The sequence below is a fragment of the Macrosteles quadrilineatus genome, unplaced genomic scaffold, assembly GCF_028750875.1.
Source record: "Macrosteles quadrilineatus isolate MER2022 unplaced genomic scaffold, UCM_ALF_1.0 Scaffold_5__1_contigs__length_97177068, whole genome shotgun sequence".
In the NCBI taxonomy this organism is placed as follows: Eukaryota; Metazoa; Arthropoda; class Insecta; order Hemiptera; family Cicadellidae; genus Macrosteles; species Macrosteles quadrilineatus.
Genome location: NW_026542598.1, coordinates 49,772,795 through 49,798,822, shown reverse-complemented (window position 1 = coordinate 49,798,822; position 26,028 = coordinate 49,772,795). Strand labels below are relative to the sequence as shown.

At 35.5% G+C, this 26,028-nt stretch overlaps 1 protein-coding gene across 1 annotated transcript in view; it reads left to right on the top strand.

Moving 5' to 3' along the window:
• The window catches only part of LOC128996051 (non-canonical poly(A) RNA polymerase protein Trf4-1-like), a 51,340-nt gene that overhangs the window by 6,624 nt on the left and 18,688 nt on the right, over positions 1-26,028 (top strand). The window contains exons 2-6 of the mRNA XM_054421188.1: positions 1,570-1,740; positions 7,575-7,695; positions 8,550-8,786; positions 15,767-15,913; positions 22,133-22,326. Coding sequence (XP_054277163.1) covers positions 1,570-1,740; positions 7,575-7,695; positions 8,550-8,786; positions 15,767-15,913; positions 22,133-22,326 — 870 coding nt within the window. The remainder of the gene's footprint in view (positions 1-1,569; positions 1,741-7,574; positions 7,696-8,549; positions 8,787-15,766; positions 15,914-22,132; positions 22,327-26,028) is intronic.

The following is a 26,028-nucleotide window of genomic DNA, read 5'->3' as shown; positions in this document are numbered from 1 at the left end:
TTTCAGGTGGATTCACTTCACTCGCCCGAAGCCCTCTGTATTTCTAACCTGTGCTCTCTGAGACATAGGCTACGCACAAAAATACAGAACTTAATTAGGGAATTTGCTACGTTTTAAGCATAACAAAGTACATATAAAATTAGTATTTGAAATCTTTGTTAATGTCATCAAACTTTATCATAACAGTTTATATTTGCCTGGACCGAAGATGACCCGAAATGCTGTAGAAATGACTGCTTACTATATGAAATGAAGTACTATAGACAATTTAGATTGGCAATTTATAGTAAAAATTACCAAAATAGGCCACGAACTATTGATACATAAACAACTTAAAGCGTTTAAACAATTCGTGATGGTTTGCTGAATAAATGTTTTTAAATGTGCTATCGTTTTCTTAGCAAAAACTAACATTTTGGAATCCAGACAGAAAAAGCAAAACTTATACCGTCAAAACATGAATTAAATTGAATACGCCTGTAATAAATAAGGTGCAACACCAAATAAATATGTATAGTTAATGGTAGGAACAGAAAGTGACACATTGGAAAAGCGAGTTTAGCATCATCCGTAAACCTCTGTTACAATCACCCACAGTTAATATGCTATCCACTGGACATTTTATCCTTGCAGATTATTACCAAGTATTACTCTCATATTGACCTCAAGTATACAAAATGTTCTTTTGTAATTTGTTGCAATAAATTCTTGATTCTTGATTCCACCACACTTTACACAACCGCCATTGAAGAGCCGTCAATGAGTGGAAACCTCGTTTCTAAGCTATTGGCGACGATCATTATTATTTAAGTTTCCCAGCCGTATACAACACTGATTCAAGGTCTTCTTTCTGGTTATCAAAACTCAAGAACAATTTTTTACACAAAGAATCTCTTGTTCCTGATCTGGATGATGTCTAGTTATTTAATTTCATTTACGGTTACACTATTACACTATATTATTGCACTTTGCAATTAATAAATCTGTTATGTAAGAAACACGTTTTTAATCTCATTTGGTTGCGATTTGCTTTCAAAACGTGATCGAAAATGGTTGCACGGTATTTGTAAACATATCAGTGATAGCTAGAAAAAATAATCTTCATCCGAACAGCTGTTCGTTATTTTATAGATGATTTTGTTATAAAAACTAAACGAAAACTTGACAAAAATCGCACAAAACTGCATTTTTGAACATCCGTAATTTTATTTACAAAGTACAGTAGTGAGGCCATATTTTAAAAGACTAAAGACACTCTCGCCAATCCAGTGAATACATTAAAATGAATTGGATCTTGATAGGTACTCTCGTTTTCCTGGAGAAAATAGCATAACATGCCATTTTGAATGTTACAGACAGACAGAAAGACAGACAGACGGACAGAAATAGAGATAAGACTCATTTCTGCTTCTTTAATGTATAAAACGTAAAAATAACTTAAAAATATATAATTCTGAGTATATTGACGTGTTAAATTTTGTGTTAATTGATGTGTTAATTTTGTCTGTACTTGAGTATATTTTATTTTAGACTCCGCAAAAAAGAACTAACTTTTAATTTTTTCCACAGACTCCATCAAGAAATAGAAGAGTTTTATCAATACATGACCCCAACTGAAGAGGAACACCAAATGCGCCTCGGTGTTGTGAAAAAAATTAAAGATATAATTCATCAGCTTTGGCCGAAAGCAGTAGTAGAAGTCTTTGGTAGTTTTGCTACCGGCCTTTATCTACCTACAAGGTAAGTCACATTTTTGTGCTAATGAGATAGGCTATGCTGTTTACTGAACAGTTGGCCTATTCAAAGGTGTTGGCCCCCAAATCTTAGAACTAACTTCCAGCAAGTTAATTAGTGTTCAAGATCCTTTAACAATGTTATTAATTAGTGATGGGCGGATCCAAGAAAATGTCGGTACCGGATCCAGATACACACTGTCATAAGGGCGGGTTAAAAAAAACGTAATTAACAGAATGCCAATTTAAATCATACTGTTTAAAATTAAATTGGTAATGTATAAAGGTTTATATATCTTATATATAGAGTAATCTCCAGTTGAGTCCATAATACCTCATTTTTTGGGGACACTAAAAGTTTTCAAAATAATAAAATGAAACTTTGTGCTAAGTTTGCACGACTACCAAAAGGGTATCTGTGTATATTTTACTATAGTTCGGTCTTGAGTATGCTATATCGTGGTTTTTTCACGCAGCATCCAATTTATTTATACCTGGATCACCTCTTGTTGATCTCTTCTTTAAATTCATTCCAGGTCCACAGTACTGATAGGTGGGTATATGAAGTTCTACAGGTAAAATACCCTTTGTCTGTGTACAAGAAGACTATACTGTGTTCTAACTTAGAAAAATTTTTTATGGGGAGTCTTGACTTTTTATTCACCCTGTATGTACACAGATTATCTTCTTGTACACAGACACAGGGTATTTTATAGTGATGGACAAGACCGCAAACTTCGAGATTTTTAGCGAATTTCCCTATAGGGAAGTAGCTATTACCGTAGGTGGCACGGTAAGACCTAGACCCGGGACCGATTTACTTTTTCATTTTGATGTCCCCAGAGGCCAAAAACACCATTCGTTCAAATTTTTATATATGTATATATATATAGACATATATATATATATTTATATATATATATATATATATACGTCCGTGAACGCGATAACTTGAGTAATTTTTGTCCGATTTTGATGAAATTTGGTTTAAAGGTGTAAAGCGGGATAAACTTGAATGAGTTCGCGAACCAGCACGATCGGACCATGGAAACGGGGCTTTACGGGGGGTTTTATGGGGTAAAAATTGGTTTTTCTCACTTTTGACCCTCAAAATACAAAATTTCCCGATTTCTCTTTAGACCTTTTTAAAGAGCTTAAAAAAACAAATAATTTAGTATATAAAAGTATTTTTGTTCGATTATTAGTAACGGAGAAAATTAATAAAATTGTAAATTTTAAATTCCCATGTTATTCTTATGGAGAATATTGTCAAATGTTGTAGTTTGCTTGTTTATGGATATATTTTGATCAAACTTGGCAAATTTATTTATTTTGTACTAAGCTATCAATATTTTCCTCAAAAACACACATTATTAGTTTCCTTGTAGCAGCAAACCTAGGTACTCGTTAAACCTAATGTTATTAAAATATATTTAACTGAAAATCAATTCAGACAAATGGAAATTCGCTTAGTCGGCAGGTTTGCTGCGGCGGGGGTATTTTTATCTCAAAGCATCGGGCGGGATTAAAATACTAATGGGATATTTTCGAGACGAGATTATAGGCCGTTAGCTAATCATCCAGGTACAAAACTAAAAACTAGAGGTGTGCAGATATCCGGAAAGATTCGGAAAGATACATGCCCTTGCCATATTAGTTATTTGCTTCAAGAGACAAACACTGAGACATGGCCTTGCCATATAAGTTTTTTTGCATCAAGAGACAAACACTGAGACATGGCCTTGCCATATAAGCTATTTGCATCAAAAAAACAAACACTGAGACATGGCCTTGCCATATAAGTTATTTGCATCAAGAGACAAACACTGAGACATGGCAAGATATAAATACGAAGGCATGGCCTAGCCATATAAATTGTTTGCATTAACATACAAGTACGAAGACATGACCTAGCCATATAAATTGTTTGCACCAAGATATAAGGTATACACTGAGACATTGCCTTGCCATATAAGGTATTTGCATCAAGAGACAAACACTGAGACATGGCAAGATATAAATACGAAGGCATGGCCTAGCCATATAAATTGTTTGCATTAACATACAAATACGAAGACATGGCCTTGCCATATAAATTGTTTGCATCAAGATATAAATACGAAGGCATGGCCTAGCCATATAAACTGTTTGCATTAACATACAAATACGAAGACATGGCCTAGCCATATAAATTGTTTGTGCCAAGATGTAAGGCATACACTGAGACATTGGCTTGCCACATAAGTTATTGCAACATCAAGAGACAAACACTGAGACATGGCATTGCCATATAAGTTATTTGCATCAAGAGAAAAACACTGAGACATGGCTTTGCCATTGCCATACAAGTTATTTGCATAAAAAGACAAACACTGAGACATGGCCTTACAATATAAATTGACATTGCCTAACCGTATGAATTGTTTGCATCAACATATAAATAGGAAGACAACTGGCCTAGCCATATAAATTGTTTGCATCAAAATATAAAGTATACACTGAGACATTGCCTTGCCATATACGTTATTTGCATCAAAAGACAAACACTGTGACATGCCCTTGCCTTATAAGTTATTTGCATCAAGAGACAAACACTGAAATATGGCTTTGCCATATAAATTGTTAGCACCAAGATGTAAGGCATACACTTGAGACATTGCCTTGCCATATAAGTTATTTGCATCAAGAGACAAACACTGAGACATGGCCTTGCCATATAAGTTATTTGCATCAAGAGACAAACACTGAGACATGGCCTTGCCATATCAGTTATTTGCATCAAGAGACAAACACCGAGACATGGCCTTGCCTTATAAATTCTTTGACATTAATTTTTGTGTTACAGCTTTGTGTTAGTAAAGAAATCGGGAAAAAATCGGTCTTGTACATGGATACAGACAGCTTTGTGTTAGAATAAAATTGGAAAAAATCGGATCCATCAAAACCGGATCCAGCCCAAGATCCGGAATTTTTCGGATCCGATCGATCATTCCGATTATTAATAAATAGACTAGAGAAAGTTTTATTTAAGCTTGATTCAATCAAATACGTAACAATTATTAAAAGGATTGACGGGATTCTATTTCCAATTCAGGACAACTGTATTATTATTCCCCTCCTGATATTAGGGATGAAAGGGAGTTGGGATTTTTCTTTCCCAGCAACAAGGACCTTTTCCTCAAGTTTGGTTTATAAATCTTGTAAATAGGTAACAAATGAGTAGGCTAACCAAATATTTTTTTAGTTTTCATTGCCAGGGGTTTTGTAATCATTAAAAACCAATGATCATGGTACAATCACTATTCATCCTATCTCCAGTGTTTGAGACATCATAAAACCCGTCATTACGGCATAATCGTGAACATCTATTGCAATTGCAGAGACAAATCGATCTTTTCCTGCAATAGCGGTGAAATCAGGATGTTTCCTCTGATTGCGAAGACTATTGAGGAGTTGAAACGATTCCGCCCCTAGAAGATCCCAAATTATATATAGGCCTATTCCATTCCCATGATAAAGTTGTGACGCAGAATTCTAGGGGGGGGAATAAACTGGTATTCACCAAAATCAGGCTAGGCCTACCCCTAGAACCAGATACACTCAAATTTCTTCCCTGGAGTGCTCAGAAGGAGCCGAGAAAAATCCAGGGGTCGATACAAACTTGTGACGGCTTTGACTGTTCAATTTATTTAAATTTAATCGAAGGCTCAGAGCTCTAGAAGCGAAATCCTGCAGACGCTCAGTAGGAGCTATATCAATCCCCTACCTTATACCTTATGTTATTGGTCCTCACCTTCGCTTAAGTGTTTTGGATAATTTTGCCAAAAACAACTGTTGATGGACTCTGTAGGACCGACGAGTATTCAATCTTACTTATAGCCAATGTGATGTGATTACTTGTATAAACAACAAATTAATTAACAGTTGCGCGTAGCATTATTTGGATAAATCGTAATTTTGGACCTAATGGGTTTAAATCAAACCAAACGATAACCACCGCTAGTCACTGGCAGGCAGGAACTGGCGGGTCTAGACTCAAGTCGGCAAAATCTAAGCTATTAAATTTAGATCTGTCTAATCGAATTCTGAAACGAAATTGAATTAAAATAAAAAGTAAAACGTAGAAATGGTCTAACTATTAGAATAGCTGTGACCCTATGTAATATCGGCGATCGGCGTATGGAATACGATGAACATACTGTAGGGTGTAACATAACGACCTTGTTAACTAGTTAAAAGCGTGCGAACGAATAATTCTGTCTTCCTGTAAATCCTTAATACCAGTCCGGTCGAGGCTTGCGCGTTCAAGCGGCGAACTTAAGTACTACTAGACAACAGCTGATCGAATATTCAACTGTTGAGCTGGCCTAGATTCGTCTGTCGTCTGTCAACAAACAAACACCAGTTTGGGGTTATGTCGTTGTCGGCGTCAAATACTTTTAGAATCGGTCGGTTTAACTTTATTTGGTGAAATGGAGTGCTAATATTGATGAATACGTCGTTTGAGGGTGTGTATGTGCTTTTCTGTGATTAAAAATAGGCCCATAGCCAAAGCTATGGCCAATAGTGATGATCAATACCAGAAATTTTGAATCTCAAAACCGAAACCGAAACTTAAAAAAATTGAATCCCGAATCTCAAATCCCAAAACCTAAACGCGAAACTTTTTTACTTAGCTGGTTACAAAGGTCAAGGTTACAAAAAATACACATTATCATAAAATGTTAAGTATGCAATCAAAACTGAAAGAGATTGACTCCTGACCATGACATAACGTAAATATGTGAATGTGACTGATAATCTTAAAACCCAACACAACATAATTTTTCATAAGCAACCAACAAAAATATTAATTAAACTTCTAACACCAACATAAACATGAATATTAAATTAATTAGTACATTTAGTGGTCAATATTTCTTTGGAGTGAGTGAGTCAGTCAGTCAGTCAGTCAGTCAGTCAGTCAGTGAGGGCTTTGCCTTTTATATATATAGATTGATGTGAAACTGAATTGTACCAGTTATAGTATTTAAGATACCTTTTGAAGTTCAGAATCAAATTTACTTGTTTCATTACTGTTAATGGTCATGTTTGCTCTGTTAGTACCAGCTTGTTTGTAAACAGTTATAAAAACAATAACAATGGCCCAAAAAAATGTCAGCAGTTTCAAAAATAAAACTGCCAAAATCTTCAATTTCGAAACTTATGAATCTCGAAACTTGGTTATCAAATCTCAAAACCGAAGTTTTTCCTAAGTTTTGATGGTTTTGAGATTTGAGATTCAGTTTTGACACATCACTAATGGCCAACACATAGGCCTCAGAGGAGTAGGCTATTGTGGATGAAAACTGGTAAGTTATGATGTTTGTTGATTAGCAGTGTGTATTTACCCCTTAAAATTTGGTACCTCACAAATTTGTCGCCAGGTTTACAATGAAAGTAAATGTAAATTGATCAAGTCATTGATAAAATAAATTGCTTTCAGTTTTTAGTCATATAAACTATAGTAACCTAGTATAAAAACCTCGGAGCGGAAATAGTCTAAATGCCTAATTTTGAAATTACCACATTGTGAATGGTTCATTAAACTTTGTGTGGCCTACTTTCCATTTGCATAGAAGATTTGCTACAGCTTACAGCGCTCTAGCACTTAGTAATAAGATGTCTACTCTGGTATCCTTAAAGTTATTGGCGTTGCCGTCAGAGTTCTATTTATTTTATCCTGTAAAAACATGCTGCGGTGTTTTTAAAATTGCAAATTGACTAGTGCCACAAATTAATTTTAACTGTTGTAATTTTGTCTAACCTATTTTTAAGCTTGATGCTATATTCAATTTTCAGTGATATTGACCTTGTTGTGATCGGTTCTTGGACCCAGCTGCCTCTTCATACACTGGAGAACGCTTTACTGGACTCGAAAATAAGCAAAACAGGCCAAGTCAGAGTCCTTGACAAGGCATCTGTAAGTATATAAATGTATAATAATCTATTTCAGGAAATATATTGAAAATACCAAAAGTTTTATCAGTTCCTTATAGGCTACCTGTATACCTCTCTGGTACCCTTCTCGAGTCTTAGTGCAAACAGAGACCTGTAGTTGGGTGGACACATCACATTCTTTACTTTTAAGTTTACCAGTGGTGTTTTAAAATTGTACTTATTTTTTACAATTTGTGATACTGGTTTGAAAACAAAGCTTTAGAGTTGAATAATTATCGATTTATTTTTAAATTTAAAACGGCTTTATTAGAGTCTCATATAAGGTCAAAACATTTAATCAATTATAGCCCCTGGACTCAAGTTAAACAAGGTAATCTAGTTATAACTCATTCTACACTCATCTCCATTCATACTTGGCTTAAAATACCTACTTTGTATGGTCGCCATTTCAATGAAAAGTATTAAAGAACCTATAGTCTATTCCTTTTCAAATAATGTTTAAACTATTCACCACAGGACTTTCCTTTAACATTTTATACTCTGTGATTTTTAACTGAAAGCGGCTGGAGCTCGGCCCTACCTGCGAGAGACCCGACTCACACACGCACACTCACTATCACCCTAATTGCCTAAAAGCCCCGATCCCCTTCACTACCTAGAAATATAAAATATGTTGTATGATACCTCAAAATCGCAAATCATTTTAAGTTAGATATACAGTAAAATGCTTAGTGTTAGTAAATTTGTTGTTTAATTCCATGAAAAATTAGTCCAAACAATTATTATGAAAAGAAATAGTAGAAACAAATTATCCAAAATCTGTTTTGAGTAGTGGAGCATATTCCACTTTCCTCTAATACGACATGTAATCTGCAGGTTCCTATTATCAAGCTGACGGACCAGGTGTGTGATGTCAAGGTGGACATTAGTTTTAACATGAATAATGGTGTTAAGTCTGCTCAGCTGATAAAGGAGTACCGCAACAGATACCCAGTCCTGGCCAAGCTGGTGCTAGTGCTAAAACAGTTCCTCTTGCAGCGTAACCTCAACGAGGTCTTCACTGGTGGCATCTCCTCATACAGTCTAATACTGATGACTATCAGTTTCTTACAGGTACAATAAACATCATTATTTCTTAAGTGTGTATTTTTACGGTAATGAAAATCCTTACCTCTTTTGAAGGGAACAGACCCAACGCTGGTCTTGGACTAAACATAAACCTTTTGTTGGATTAATTTGTAGCCCAATATCAAATAGCATTTGGGACAAGAATTGATGCTGCGATCGCACAAGACGACGATCACATTTTAGTGACTGTGGGAGACGATGATGTAATATATGCCAATGCTTGATGGCAAATCTGTACGTGCATACCTTAAATTCGAGACCTCAATCATGAAAATTGGTCGGTAGAAGAGCCAAACGAACTTGGCAAAGAAAAGCCAAATTTAACTCCCATAAGAAATACGTGGGGAGCAAATTTTGTTTACGTATACACCGAGTGGGATTATAGATACATTTATGCCGATGCTTAATGGCAAATCTGTACGTGCATACCTTCAATTTGAGACCTCAATCATGAAAATCGGTCGGGTAGAAGAGCCAAACGAACTCAGCAAAGAAAAACCAAATTTAACTCCCATAAGAAATAACTGGGGAGCAAATTTCGTTTACGCATATGCCGAGAGGGATTATAGATACATTTATGCCGATGCTTGATAGCAAATCTGTGCATGCATACCTTCAATTCCAGACTTCAATCATGAAAATCGGTCAGGTAGAAGAGCCTAACGAACTCGGAAAAGAAAAACCAAATTTTTTAAATATATAAGATATAATAACCTTACTAAAGTGTAGGCCTACAATAGACTCCCTCTCCAGAGGATTTATGCCAAGTAACAAATTTGTGCAAAGTATGAAAACTTCTCTTGGCAACACCAAACAATAATAGAATATTCTTTATGTGTGAAACACATGTAGCTAATTTGTTGTTTACAATGGTCTAAACTAAAAAAAGCATTTTCATGAGTACAAGGTATTGAGTTGTATATTTTTGGCAGTCCGAACCAAACTGATCTGAATGAGCTAGAGTCTTGCTGTATAAAATGTACAAGGTGACAGCTACAACTTGTATAGAAAATCTGTTGTAAGTTTTCGCTGCCTACTAACTTTTTTTAGCAAATTTCCCATAAAGGGAATAAGCTATTACCGTAGGTCTCATGTTAAGACCTGGAGGTGGGACTGATTTAATTTTTTGTTTTGAGATCCCCAGAGGCCAAAAACAACCATATGTTCAAATTCATAAATGTAGGCCTATATGTGTGTGTCAGTTAAGACAATAACTCGAGCAAAAGTGATCTAATTTGATGAAATTTGGTACAAACAAGTAAAGTAAACATACATTTATTCAAACTAGTTGTTTGCGAACCAGCATGATCGGACCTTGGGACCGGGGGTTAATGGGGTACTGTATACAGTAAAAATAATGCAGTAAAAATAGGGTTTTCCATTTTTTACCCTAAAAGTTTAAAATTTTGTAATTAATTTCTAAAACATTTTGTAGAGCTTGAAAATTAATAATTTTGTTTATTGAAGCGTTGTTATGCGCTTAATGGTTAAGGAGAAAATTCCCATGTTATTCTTGTGGGGAATAAGTAAACTATTGTAGTTTGCTTGTTTATGGATATATTTTGACCAAATAAGGCAAATTGATTTATTTCACTCTATTCTTTTGACATTTGATTGAAAAGCACCTTTCCCCTACCTATTAGGAGCAAACCTTATTTAGTAAATTGAAACATAATTAACAAAACTGAATTTATTGAACTCACAAATCAGACTAGACTGAAAAGTAAACAAAACATAATAATATAAACAGTCATCTGACAGATGTTATAAATAAAACATATGGACTTATTTCTTGATACATAACACTCCTCCCCCCGTTAAGTAGTCCTTCAGATATGCCGGTGGTCGACGGATACGAACAGGTCGAGGACTCATGCTCATTGAAGTGTTTTGGGAGTTTGATCTAAAGACACAAGTCCGAACAGGTTGTGGACTCGTGCTCATGCTAGTGGAGTCTTGAATTAAACCAGAAACGTTGAAAACAGCATCTTCTTAAAGAGGGTTAATTGAACCTTCTATACCACTAAAGGAATTGCGAGATTGTTGCATCACTGATGGTCGCATTGGTTGTACGTCTGGTGTTATCATCATAATAGGATTGTGAACCATTGATGGTGGTTGCACTGGAGTAATATGATGTGCTTCTGGTGTTCTCATTTGAATAGGATTCTGGAGTAGTGGGTGGAACGGTGGGTTTACTGGAGATTCTCAGGATTATCCAAGTGTGAGTTAGTAGATGCTTTTGATGTTTCTGAGCGAGGTCTCAATTGGTCGATATGACGTCGTATTTCAATGCCTTCTTTTGTTATCAAATGGTAGCTCAGCGGCCCGGTTATTCTAGTGACTAACAGGAATCCACTTTGGTCCTCGCTGATTATAGTTTCTTGCAAATACGGAGTCATTTTCTTTAAATTTCCTCTGAGGTGACTGTTGGTAATCGTGAAGTGCTTTATCCAAGATTTTCTCTTCTTTGTCACTTGAAGAATAATCTAGTTGAACTCTGTCTAAGATGGTTCTAATACGCCTTCCGAACAGCAGTTCACTCGGTGACATATTAGTAGAACAATTTGGCGTTATATGATATGATATTAGGAACTGAGCCAATCTTTTTTGCCAATCTTGAAGTATTCGTCGCAAAGAATTTTTTGTCGTTTGGACCATCCTTTCTGCCTGACCATTCGATGACGGATGGTATGGTACAACCACGACGTGACGGATGCCATTGCTTTCATTAAACGATGGAAATTCTAGTGAAGTGAAAGCCGACCCGTTATCAGATACTATTGTGTCTGGAACACCATGTGTTGCGAAAAAGCTTCTGAGGACCTTTATAGTTGATCTTGAATCTGTAGAAGGCACCTAAACTACTTCTAACCATTTGCTGAAAGAATCGACAACAATCAAAAACAACTTGTTTTGGAAGGGCCCAGCGAAATCTATGTGGAGACGAGACCAGGGTTGTTTCGTTTTCTCCCAGGGAAGAACTGTTGCTCTTGGAGGGTTGTGACGACTTTGTTGACATGCTTGACAAGAATTCACTATGTTTTCTATGTCTTGATCAAGTTTTGGCCACCAGAAATAGCTTCGAGCCAACGCCTTTGTTCGAACAATGCCCTCATGTCCCATGTGTAGAACCTTCAGAGCTTGTTGCCTGAGAGTGGATGGAATGATCACCCTAGTTCCCCAAAGTAAACATTGTTTGTATTGAGAAATTGAATTTTGACGAGAAATGAAAGGTTGAGATCTGAGTTATGAGTTGGCCAACCACGTTGAGTCCATAATAGTACTTTAGATAGAAGTGGATCTTTTCTGTTTCTTTTGCTATTATATTAGCGGTGATTGGTTTAACCTCATCGGATTCAATGTATAGCACGTCATTCAAGACTTCATTTATCTCTTGATCAACAACATTGGAGGAACATGGAAGACGACTCAAACCATCAGCATTCGGAATAGAAATCCCCGGTTTGTATACAAGATCAAAGTCATATCCATTTAAAAGGATACTCCAGCGAATCATTCGAGGTGACAGTGTGTTTGGTGTTTGTTTATCCACAGTGAAAAGACCCAGAAGTGGCTTATGATCTGTTCTAATTTCAAAATGCCTCTCATATAAGTAATTGTGGAATTTTTTAACCCCTCTAATGATGGAAAGTGCTTCCCTATCTACTTGAGCATATCTTCGTTCTGACTGACTCATTGTCCTGGAATAAAACGCAATTGGAACTTCCTTTTCCCCTCGAACCTGACTAAGCACATAACCAATACCATAAGGAGATGCATCACAAGTTAGTATAAGATGGCTGGAGGGATTGTAATGAGCCAGTATACTATCGGAAGAAAGGAGCTTCTTTGAAGCATTGAAAGCAAGTTTATGTTTTTCCTCCCACCGCCATTTAACATTTTTGTCCAATAAGCGATGTAAAGGTTCTGCAACATTGGCTTTGTTGGGTAAAAAACAGTGATAGAAATTAAGTAAACCTAAAAATGCCTGCAGTTGTTCCTTGTTAGTCGGCTCAGGAGCATCTTGAATGGATTTGACTTTGTCCGGGTTAGGACGAATTCCGTCAGAGCTCACAATAAATCCCAAGAAGTCAACTGATGTAGATAACAAAGAACACTTTTCGCTTTGGAGTGTAATCCCTGCATCTCTAAAACGAGTGAATACTTGTCTTAATGTGGTAATCAATTCATGTATTGTTCCTGCTTTAACCAAAATATCATCAAAGTAAGGGATTACATTGTCCAAGCCCGAAACCAAACCCTCAATAAAATGTTGAAATATAGATGGAGCTGAGCTAATACCGAATTGTAGTCTTTTTGGTTTAAAAGCACCCTTGTGTGTAATTAGTGTCTGGGCTAGTGCCGACTTCTCGTCAACAACCAGTTGTTGATAAGCTTGGGCTAAATCTAACTTAGCAAAATATTTCCCTTGGTTTAATTTTGCTAAGAGCTGAGAGATTGGTGGAATAGGGTACAGATGATCTTGGATAGCTTTGTTTAACGTTGCCTTATAATCACCGCAAATTCGTATTTTACTATTGCTTTTTACGGAAACAACAATTGGTGTGGCCCAATCCAATACCTGAACAGGTTCTAACACTCCCTGATTAACTAACTTATTCAGCTCTTCTTCTACTGAGGCCTGCAATGCATAAGGTAAAGGGCGCGCTCTTAAGTGAATTGGGTTATAATTCTGGTCAATTTTCAGTTCGATTGGAGGTCCTTTATAGCACGCTAAGAATTTGAAAATACATCGGAAAATTCACTTTTCAGATGTTGAACATCCAGCTGGGCTTTACTAAGAACTTCAGATTCATGACAGTTGATTGAAAGTACTCCGTTTACTTCAATTTTAAGACTTTTTAGCCAATTACGCCCGAATAAACTATTTCTATTACCTTCAGTTATGACTAACGGAAGGAAACCATTGAACTTACCGTATTTCACATAAACATTTAGTCTGACCTAAAACACTTACAGGTTTACCACTGTAATCCTTGAGTTTCCAAGGAGAAGGTTGCAGTTTACAGTTTTTATGAGAAATTAAATTCCATAGTTCTCCTCCTATGATAGAAACACCTGCACCAGTATCAACTTCCATTAGAACTTTGTGATTATTTATGTTGACAGTTAGTTGTAGCCTATACAGTTCCGGTACTTTAGTGCAGTTAACTTCCTGGACGTATTCAGTTGTTTCGTTATTTGATTGAGGTGGAAACGTTTCTTCTTGTTCACAATTGGTTTCCTCTGACAAAACTTCATGAGCCCGCTGTCCCTTTGATCCGTGTTTTTGGCTAAAATATTCTTTGGGGCGTGGTTTCCCTCCTTTACAAACTCGTGCTAGATGCCCAATTTTCTTACAAATATTACAAGTAGTCTGAAGATGGGGACAATCCCTTCTAAAATGTCTTAGTCCACAACCAAGACAAACATTAGGTGTAACAGAGTGAGCTGGATTGTTGTAAAATGCAACAAATTTCCTGTTTGAATGGTCAATTTTATGTGCATTAGCAAAACTTGAGCTACTGAAAGAAAGTTCCTTACTTTGAGTTTGAAATAATTCATTTGACTTAGCTGCAATAACAACATCCTGAAGTTTTATAGTAGGTTCTTTCAAAATTTTATCCCTTAACTCATCACTTCTAGATCCAATCAAAATTTGCATAATTAATTCCCTATCCAAGTCTTTGAATTCACAGTTCACAGCTAATGTTCTTAGTTGAGAATAGAAAGAGTTAAACGACTCTGATTCTGCTTGATGACACTTCCTAAAATTGAATATTTCAAAAAGGACATTTTTGGTAGGAGCGAAATAGTCAGTTAATAGTTTTATAACATTTTTGTACGTTATTTCATTAGGTTGTGGTAAACTGTCAAAAATGTAAGCCACATCCTCATTAGCTAGATTAAGTAGTAGTGCAGTTTTCCTTACATCATTGGTAATGTCTGCAGCTAAAGCATACCTCTCAAATTGCTTAATCCACGTACCCCAACGCTGTGCGACACTTGCAGGATTCGTATGGGGGTCAAAACGATCAGGCTTATTGAGATCCATTACCTATCCAATTATCCTCGTCGCCAGTTTAGTAAATTGAAACATAATTAACAAAACTGAATTTATTGAACTCACAAATCAGACTAAACTAAAAAGTAAACAAAACATTCGATAAACTAATATTATTCAGATGGGAAATAAATATGTCATTTTAAAGGAGATATTTTAGTGAAAATATAATCATCAGGCAAATGTAACCGCTTAGTCTGCAGGTTTGCTACAGCGAGAATATTTTATTGTTAATAGTTAGCCTACCTTTGGTGTTTTGTAGTTTAACCCTTAGAGTGCCAGGCGAGAAATAAAAGTAACGCTCAAAAAATGCCGATGATTTTTCCCGAAAGTCGCGCTAAAAATGCCGAGCGCGATCTGGCGATTTTTAGGTTAAAATTTCGTAAAAATAGAATTTTCGATATTTCGACCAACGAAAATCGATGTATCGCATCTAGTAACTTTCGACTCAATGTTAATATATGGGTTAAAAGAATCCGAGTATCTATTCGGTTGTTATGACAACTGTTCGATCATTACGAAACGTCCGGTCAGCCGGACGTTGGCACTTTGGCCCGTTCTAAAAACGTCCGGTCGGCCGGACGTCGGCACTTTTGGCTCGTTTTAAAAACGTCCGGTTCCCCGGACGTTGGCACTCAAAGGGTTAAAAGAGAACAACCAACTTGCTGATAGTGTACTAATGTTCTTAATTATTTAGTATAATCATACTAAACAACCTATATGAAATAACAAATATTATAACATTTACCTTTAGGATACTCAACACTTTTTTATTAGCAATTCATGCTATTTTATAGCAACATTCCTAAAGCTCCAGATTTATATTGTAGTTTAATGTTCAGTTTAAGATAGTTTTGATTATCTTAGTTTAGTAGCCTATTTGCTGTTTTTTTTCTAGTTACATCCGCGACAAGGAACTGAATCATATGGAGCCAATCTGGGAGTCCTGCTGATAGAGTTCTTTGAACTTTATGGCCGAAAATTCAATTACATGAATACAGCCATTAGAGTGAAAGACGGAGGAACCTATATTGCCAAAGAAGAGGTAATTTGTATGCTTTTCCCCTTGTAATTTTTTAATGCTTCATATCTTTGGTTAACAATCAACTACCAATTAGTCATTTTAAAAACTTTGTAGTTGAGCTGCTGCTTTTTTAGATATTGTGGTTGGGAAACTGATTATTAGTTAGCTGTGGAGTGACACCCATGTCGCACCCATTTTTCATTCTTTATGGTAATGTCGGCTCAACAATGAATCTTTCTAGTTACACTATTACAACACAAAAATACACCATTTCAAAACGCCCTTCAATGTTCCCTGTTATCAAGGATCTGTGATATTTTTGAGTATAGCAAATAATAGGGGTCTGCGGTACAGAAAATTTAAGGTCGGTACGGTTCGGTACGGTACAATATTTTGTACCTCGGTTCTCGGTACAAAATCGGTACGGTACGCGGCTACCCGTATTTTTGCGGTTTTCTGCTCAGAACTGTATTTAGACCATTATTTTTAACTTTAATACATTGACATTACTATGAAAATTGATAGTATCCTACTTTCCTGGTATTCTAACAACAATTACTGTACCACACATTATTAAAACAAAACCTTTTACTACTACGAGGATTGTGTCAAGAAAAATCACAGTTAAGATAAAGGCTTTACCTATTTTACTCTGAGATACTTTGAATAGCCATGATAAAAGTGGTTTTAAAAATAGGGTAAGAGTTTTTAGGAATAAACATGTTTGAAAATTTATTGGCAAGATAATTTCACACAACTGGTAAATTATTTCCAACCAACACAATGTCTAGTTGTTTTTTAGATTTTTAAAAACATATAAAAGCATTCAGTACTAAGACAGTGTAGCTGCCAGCTGTTCACAGCAGACAACAATGAACAACTGGAGGATATGATGAAGTAATGGCAAAGAGCATCTTTTTTTATCAGCTCCAAAACTAGTTTATAAGATCGGGTCGGATTCGATACGGATATCCGAACCGGGCCCAAATTCGATATCCGACACTATCCGTTATATATCCGACTTTTTCGGATAGGCAATATATTTTGACGTTTTGGACAGAAAACTTAATCTCCATAGCCACCATTAGGTTCCCAGGACAAAATTACAGCAATACGTTTCCAACGACCTAACACCAAACGGCAAAGAAGCCGTATGATGCAATACTGATAACTAGTTTAGTCGTTATCGGCTGTTTTGCTTTACGATTAGATTCGTCTGGAACGAACAGACATAAAGCAGAAAAGAACTACCATGGTCAAATGAAAGTCAACTCGTGCTTGTCTCGCTCCTGATACTAGGGGCGCTGCGTAATAGTTTTTTTTACAGCACTGTTTCAAAGTAGAAAAATCTAGCCTACTACTGTGATGTTACGTAAACAATAGATTTAATGTTTCCCGAAAAAAGTCAGAATAGAAACAATAGAAAGGCAAACAATAGAAGGGTGGGAGGGGTTGGGCAATGACCTCGAAAGGAACGCGGGTAGTGAGTCAAGTAGGACCGGAGGGGGAAGGGGTGGGTAAGACCTTGAAGCTTTAAATAGACTTGCACTACTTCCCTAAACCTAAAGGACTGGCCGGCGAGTGGTATTCCAATCACAGGACAAGATACGTTGTTTTTTGGGTATTCATTGCCCGGTTTGACTTTGGATTGTCTTACTGTGTAGAAACTTTGAATAATAAAAGATAAAGTTAGAACTAACCACGATTATTTAGCATTGATTGTGTACATATTAAATGATTAAACTATAGGGACCATGGATATATACAAACTTTTGTCAACATCAAAATACAATATTGCACAATCGTGATATTTTAGGTCATTGACTCAATTATGCATCTGGTATTGCTGTTTCAGAAGAGAAGCACGTTGATAAATTATAAATTGATATTCCCGTAGTTAAAAAGAATTATTTTATAAACCTATAAAACAAAATCATAAAATCTTACATAAAGATAACAATAACGGAAATTGTAAAAAGGGTATAAAGATAACAACGTCATTCTTTCTCTTTGTTCTTCTATTTCTTGGGTTTCCCTTCATACGCATTCAACAAGTTGCCATGGTTACTAATCACCCATGTCGTTATCACCGAGTGCAGCCGAGCGGCACTAATGAGGGTCGGACCTTCTTGGGGGTGAACAATAGACGGCTTATCAGACCCTCCCCTCCCCCGTGGTCTGGAGAAAGCTTGTAAACAAACTATTGCACAAGCGCAATGAATACACAAACTATATAGTTTGTGTATTCATTGACAAGCGTGACTTGACATTGGGCTGACAGTAGGCGTAGGCTTGAATAACGAAAAAAAAATTATGCAAACAACAACTATCAACAACAACTATGCTTGTGGTTTCGTTAATAGAAAGATAAAATATCTATAACAAATATTTTAAGTTATAAAATAAGATTGTACATTAGTTACAAGTTTAATATGTAGCCATAAACAGTTTTATGGCAGTAGGCAATGGCCAGCGGCAAATTTAATATTCACGAAAATACTGACTGAGTTCAGGGTTGCCACCAGCCATGAAAACCTTGAAAAGCGTGAATTATGCGTGAAATTAGGTGACCATGAAAAAGTGCGTGAATTATGCGTGAATTTCGTCATTGGACCATGAATTCTCAAAATCATTATTAATAATTCAGCCAAAACCCCTAAATGTGCTGAATCAAATACTCCGTATTAAAACCATTCTCGAAATGAACACCGAGATAAAACGTCAAAGTGGGAGTGTCGAGATAAAAAGTTTTGTTGCCATGCCACGAACAGAAACGATTGCGTAGTTTATTCAAGGTCAAATACGATCGTAACCGAAGTCAGCCGAGTAGTCTAGAGATGGGAATTATCGTTGTTTTCCGGCAACGGTTATAACGATAACGCAGCTGCCCAATAACGTGTTGCGGCAACCTGTTATTTCAATAACGATTGCCAACTCGTTGCCGCTATAAACCGTTGTCTTGTACGCCGGTCGCCGGTCGGTGTTGCGGCGTTCAGTTATCGTTGTCGGTTGATCAGTTCGGAGTTCAGTTTTCAGTTGTAGTCGGGAGTCGGGCGTTGCCGCGTTGTCCAGACAGGATGCGTTATTCTAGTTCGTTTCAGAAGTTATCGTTGCTCTGGTAGCGTTGCGGCAACGGCACTAATGGCAATGCATGTTTCCGTTGTCCGCGCGGCTTTCCTGCAACATTGTGTAGATAGATACGTTATTATAATAACAGGGAGTTCTCCGCAACGTGTTGCCGCGATAACGTTGCCGTGGCCGCAACACTGTTATTCATCCTGTTATGTTATAACGCCCATCTCTACCGAGTACCGATCTACCGATAAAATCGATGCTTTCGGAGCTAAAACATCGATCACATCGATGTTTATTCCGAGTTTCTCGTCTGTTCTCTGCACTGTAACAGCCAATTAACCTAAAACCAATACAATTCAGTTACGGAAAACATCAATATTTCATTACTTTTGTTGGCCTAAAAGACCGATGTAACAAACCAAATCATCGGTTCGTTAATCTACCATCGATGTAAACAAACAACTTCGAACATCGATAGAAAAGACATCGATGTTTCGAAAACATCGACAATCGGAATTGATGCTCGCTCTCACTCATTCTCTACAGCCCCGTTCACACGGGGCGAGTTTACAAGCTACACGCCGGCTTTTTTACACGCAGCTAGTAAAATAGCTCAGTGTGAACGACGTACTCGCTCAAAAGCTGCTTGTAAAAAAGCTCTGGAAAAAGTTGACGGTGCCGCTACTTTACACGCCAACTCGCCAGCTTTTGCGCGAGTAGGCGTGTAAAGTAGCCCAGTGTGAACACAGTTGCTTGTGCTTGTGCGCTTGTTACTCAAAGATGTTGTAGGATTTGGTTCAAGCCAGCTACTGAGCGAGTGGAAAAAGCATCGTGTGAACGACTACAAGCGCACTCGCCGGCGTCTTTCTACACGTAGCTGCGAGTTGGCGAGTTTACAAGCTCCGTGTGAACGAATGAACGAATACAAGCACACTCGCCAACTCGCCGGCTTCTTACACGCTGGCGTGTAGCTTGTAAACTCGCCCCGTGTGAACGGGCCTTACTCTCTCCTCTAGTGTTCGTGTGGAAGGAAATACAGAGTAACCATAACCTAAAAGTTTTAAACTGATCTGAAACTTGTCAAACTTTTGAAGTGGTGGTGGACACTGGACAGTAAGATCACTTTTTGCACTCGTGATTCCGTTTTGTGCTTCTTATAATTGATTACCCAACACTCAGTGGAACAAGTGTTCAGATTAAATATTTTTTATTACTGATATATCATACTTCCGATACTTTACAACGTTAAAATAAGAAGTACCTTCACCTTGCCTTGCCATAAAGGTCAAAATGGCTTACGCCGGCTGGAACCGTCTTCTGTGTTTGTTTGGTCAAATATGTCGTAATTTCAAACTACTGTCAGTGTTGAATAAATGTGTTACGTTACAACGGGAGTTTAAGTTTATTTATTTAGGCCTAAGTTGCAAGAAGTCAATGTTGTGCTGAAAAATGGTGATTTCGTTCTGAGGAAGGTAAATGTAAATGTTTTGTTGGAAGCATAACTAGGTGTTTTCAGTCAATAATGAGACTAATGAGATATTCATGAATGACTGATGAGATATATAATACTAACTAATGAGATGTAAATTTAATTAAATAATTGTTTTAACTGTGATTTAAACCTGTGTAGGCAAATAATAATATATAAACTGATCCAGTCGGAAGAAACATCCTCCTAACTAAGTTTATTTTAACCTTTTCTGTAGGGGAATGTAATTAATTATTTTTTTATTAGGCCTACTTAATGTAAGTTAGCCTATGTCTAAACTTACATACATTCCATAACTTTTGTTTCGTTCTTAGCTTTAACTAAATATTTATTTACATAATCTTACCTTTTTAGAGTGTTTTTATCAGTCAGTCGGTAACCTTTAATCTTCTTAATAAATAAAAGTTGGTTCAGGCCTAACTTAGCCTAGATTCAGCTTTGGATTACAATGTAGGCTAGCCTACTGTGTTACAGTATAAAGTAATAGATTGCATGCGCGTTTTAGTAGGCCTAGATATGGTCCATTACTACGGTAACTTAACCGTTTTTTGGATCATGTTCTTAACATTTGTTTTTATTATGCCTATTATCTTAATTAAATACGTTATGCCTATTATCTTAATTTGATGTTTAGACAGTAAAGTTCTAGGCCATTGCTGGATTAACTAAGTTAAACCTTTTATGTTTGGATGTAATGTTTTTTAGGTTAGGCCTAGACCTAACTACCAATCCGACTTATTTTTTATTTATTATTTCTTCTAACATTTGAATTTATCATTAGGCCTATGATGTTGTTAAATCAGATGTTTAATTTTTTTTAATAATTACATCGTATTATCACACACAAGATTTTTATTAATATCCTTTTTCATCTGTGATTTTACTTTTTTTAGACTGGATAAATTTTATTAAATTCTTATTTTTCACTGTAAAATAAACGCATGAAATGTGTTTTATTTGATAGTAGCACACAAAACTATATATTGTCGATAAATTAATGTACAATTCTGAACTAGGCAACACTCTTTTATGGTGAAATTGTGCGAGCATATACCCCATGAATTTTTCAAAACTACCAATGAAAACCTTGAATTATGCATGAATTTTTTTATCTCACTTTGGTGGCAACCCTGGAGTTCAAGATAACATTTAACAGTCATCATAAAACTATTATATTTATGATAAAATAGAATTGGGGAAAGTCGTGAAGAAATAAAAGTGATAAAACTCAACAGTTCTTGGAAGTACTTGAATACAACAATTATTGTCGTGATAAAATGTTAATGGACTTGGGACTGCTAATGGGGTTTTTATTGCATCATCACCCTAGTAATAAATTATGAAGATCGTAAACATACATCTGATAAGACTTTTATGTGCTTGGAACCAACTGTCGTTAACTACGATAGTAACTGAAAGTAATTTATTATTATAATAGGCTGTACCGAACCGAATTTGAACCGAATTTGTACCGTGTAAAATGCTGTACCGAACCGATGACGGTAATTAAGCTTGTACCGTACCGTACCGACTTTTTCGGTGCACCGCAGACCCCTAGCAAATAACATTGATATTAGGCAATTTTTTTTTAGAACTGTGTTTATTTTTTACTTGTCATTGAAATTTTCCCGGATCCTTTTATCACCTTACTTGAACAATGTAATTTTGTATTTTAGGTCCAAAAAGACATGATTGATGGACACCGCCCATCAATGTTGTGTATAGAAGACCCCCTCACTCCTGGCAATGACATCGGCCGTGGATCATATGGAGCTTTGCAGGTTAAGAACGCTTTTGAGTATGCTTACCTCGCTCTTCAAACAGCTGTAAATCCTTCAAATCCTACGGCGGGTGATGCAAACGTAACAAGGTGAGTTGCTAGATGTGATATCATTGTCACATTGTTTGTCAATATCATTTTTAGAAAGCCTAAATATAGTACAGGACAGATAGCGATTAACCTAGAACAAATTAGTTCAAAGGTAAACTCTTCTGGAATATGTTTGGGACACACTCCTTAACATTTCCTGAGAATTCCCAAAAAATCCCACTTCAGCAAAATCCGCCATCTTGGAAAATGGCGGCAAAACAAATCAAACTTGCAAGGTTTTACGGAAAATGTTATAACTACAGATTTATTCGACTTATAATAGTCGCATGAAGCTCAAACTTATCTAAAGAAAGTTTACTTCAAGAAAATAACACATTTATTGGTATTTCATAGTTTTAATATATAATAATTGTAGCTCAAATACGATTTTTGTAATTTTAAATGTCTCTAGTTCATTCTTTTTCTGATTTTACGCCGTTAATACATAAATTAGGTAAATATACCACCCAGTTAGTTAAATGTAGAGCTTTAAATTTCAAACAATATGCATATGACTTTTGTGATATTAAGCCAACAATCACGCCAATAATAAGAGTTTGAATGCACCAGTATGCACAGCGCGTAGTGCCGTGGCGGCTCGGCACCTCGGCCGACCTACAACAATCATCCGCTAAACACTGCCGAATTCGCAGTCAAATATGTGGAAAACGTTGTATGATGTGTAATTTTATACAACAATGCATTTTATTATAAACGAAAATATTTGATCACATTCACTAAATACTTCTTATGTGATCAATGCTAAGTTTATTGGTTTTTGATCTGCAGGAACCAATTAATGATCAATTATGGTTTTCAAAAGACTTGATGCTAGTGATGGCAATCATACCTTATTACTTGGAATTTTGCAGACATTTATCATTACTTTGTTTTACTAACAAGTTATGGCAAATGTCCGCAAAAATACCACTATAATAATTAATAAAGGGATAATAAGATATTTAATATTTACCTGTAACTTTTGTTATGATATATTTTTGACAAAGAATTTAGATTTTATTTACACATTTACAATTGAACAGGGTAATTTTAATAGTCTTAATTGCCCCAAAGTCCTGCAATAATAACGGTACTAATCCATTCGGCTGAGAATCAATGTTCTTTACATACAAATGTTGTTGAATTTTGGATGAATTAAAGCAAGATTCCAGTTTGGGTTGTTATAAAATGCAGTAGCCAAAATACTTAATGTTATAAATCAGACAATGGTATATACTAAATTAATTTATTTGATCTTAAATTAATATTCTTTCGTAAGTAATACAAAATTTTCCCTAATTGACAACATGCCAGTTTGTTTGTTTTGATTTAACCTCAAAAATTGACATGTGAACATTCATACCTTAACCGATTCTAGATAACAAATCCAACTGTAGGCCTACGTATTTTTGATCGAGTTTTCGACAACTGGACAACCTCTAGTGTACAATGATTCAAAGTATCTTCTCATTTTTTATTTAATTTTCAAAACTTGTCTTGCTTTTACAAATAATGTTAATCACTTGGCTTCATGTTGCTTATTAGTTATTTTTCAGTAACCTGTAACAATAACGTTACCTATCCACTATGCTGAGAATATATCATTTTCTTTACTTTTAATTGCATGTCTTGATGCATGAGGGAACCAAGCGACGTAGTTGAGAAATTAAGAGTCAAAGTTTAACGTGGGTCCTAAATTATTTAAAATTTAACAATTGTCCTTTGATTTTTAATAAGTGTAAAAAATCACGAATAAAAAATTCAAATATGAATAACAATTTTAAATGTGCATAAGTTTAATTTTAATAACAATTATTAGACACATTAAGCAATATTTACTAATGAAAATAAACGTATAATTTTATTACAGCTATAAAGGATATTTATGACAAACATTAAAACATAGATCGAAACCGGAATAATAAAGTAGAAAGACAATTTAAAATACTAAACTTTATTGATTACATAAATGATATTTATTCTGTGTGTAGTTTAATCAAGGCAGTTGTCGTATTAATACATCTATTAAAAAAAACATATCATATAACCAATCCCACTGTCATTTTTCATTCATATTCCGGTTAGAATACACAGCCAGTGATGCGTCCTAGTCTTATCTGATGAAATTAATCTATGTCGTATTCTTTTTAAACGCATTATTGTATAAAATTCACATTATTCACCATAAAGTAATTATTGTATCAGATATCAAAAGATTTAACATGACTAGGGCCTATTCTTGTATTTATACAAATAACGTAAATTTATGTTAAATTCAGATTTAAATTTTTTAATACATTTTTTTATTAATCCAAAATAAAAATATAAGATTAAAGTACTGTAAAGAGCATTTATTCTTAGCCTAGTGTATTGGTATCGTTATTATTGCAGGATTTTAGGGCAGTTTTTAACGGCAAGACACAATGAAAATTTTTAACAATGAAAAGATAAAACAAAATTACCCTGTTCAATTAAAATATCTTATTATAGGTTAATTAATTATTATAGTAGGAATTTTGCGGACATTTGCCATAGCCAATTATTACAAACCAAGTAATGATAAATGTCTGCAAAATTCCAAGTAATAAGGTATGATTGCCATCACTAGCATCAAGTCTTTTGAAAACCATAATTGATCATTAATTGTATTTAGTGTATCATTAATTGTATATAGAAGTATTTAGTGAATGTGGTCAAATATTTTCGTTCATTAAAAATGCATTGTTGTATAAAATTACACATCATACAACGTTTTCCACATATTTGACTGCGAATTCGGCAGTGGATAGCGGATGATTGTTGTAGGTCGGCCGCGGTGCCGAGCCGCCACGGCACTACACGCTGTGCATACTGGTGCATTCAAACTCTTATTATTGGCGTGATTGTTGGCTTAATATCACAAAAGTCATATGCATATTGTTTGAAATTTAAAGCTCTACATTTAACTAACTGGGTGGTATATTTACCTAATTTATGTATTAACGGCGTAAAATCAGAAAAAGAATGAACTAGAGACATTTAAAATTACAAAAATCGTATTTGAGCTACAATTATTATATATTAAAACTATGAAATACCAATAAATGTGTTATTTTCTTGAAGTAAACTTTCTTTAGAGTAGTTTGAGCTTCATGCGACTATTATAAGTCGAATAAATCTGTAGTTATAACATTTTCCGTAAAACCTTGCAAGTTTGATTTGTTTTGCCACCATTTTCCAAGATGGCGGATTTTGCTGAAGTGGGATTTTTTGGGAATTCTCAGGAAATGTTAAGGAGTGTGTCCCAAACACATTCCGAGTTTACCTTTGAACTAATTTGTTCTAGGTTAGGGCCTTTTTTTGCATAACTGTCCTGTTAAAATCTCACCTTATATATTTGGAGACTGATATTTTCTATCGTCACTAGTGTATTATTCAAAGAAATATCCTAACATTAAGGCCACACTTATTTGCTGACAACACAGCACAATCTAACATTAATTTGAACTTTCTCAAGCCTTTTTAAATTAGTACTTAAGCTAAAAGTTTCAAACACTATTACCAGCATTATGTTTTACATAATCATTACATAATCCTATTACATCCTATTACATAATCATTTTTAAAAACAAACCCTATAAATTTAGGACAAATTATCTAAATTTAATTTATAACCCAGCAGTAGAAATACAATAGAGTCGATTATCCAAAACAGTTGGGGAT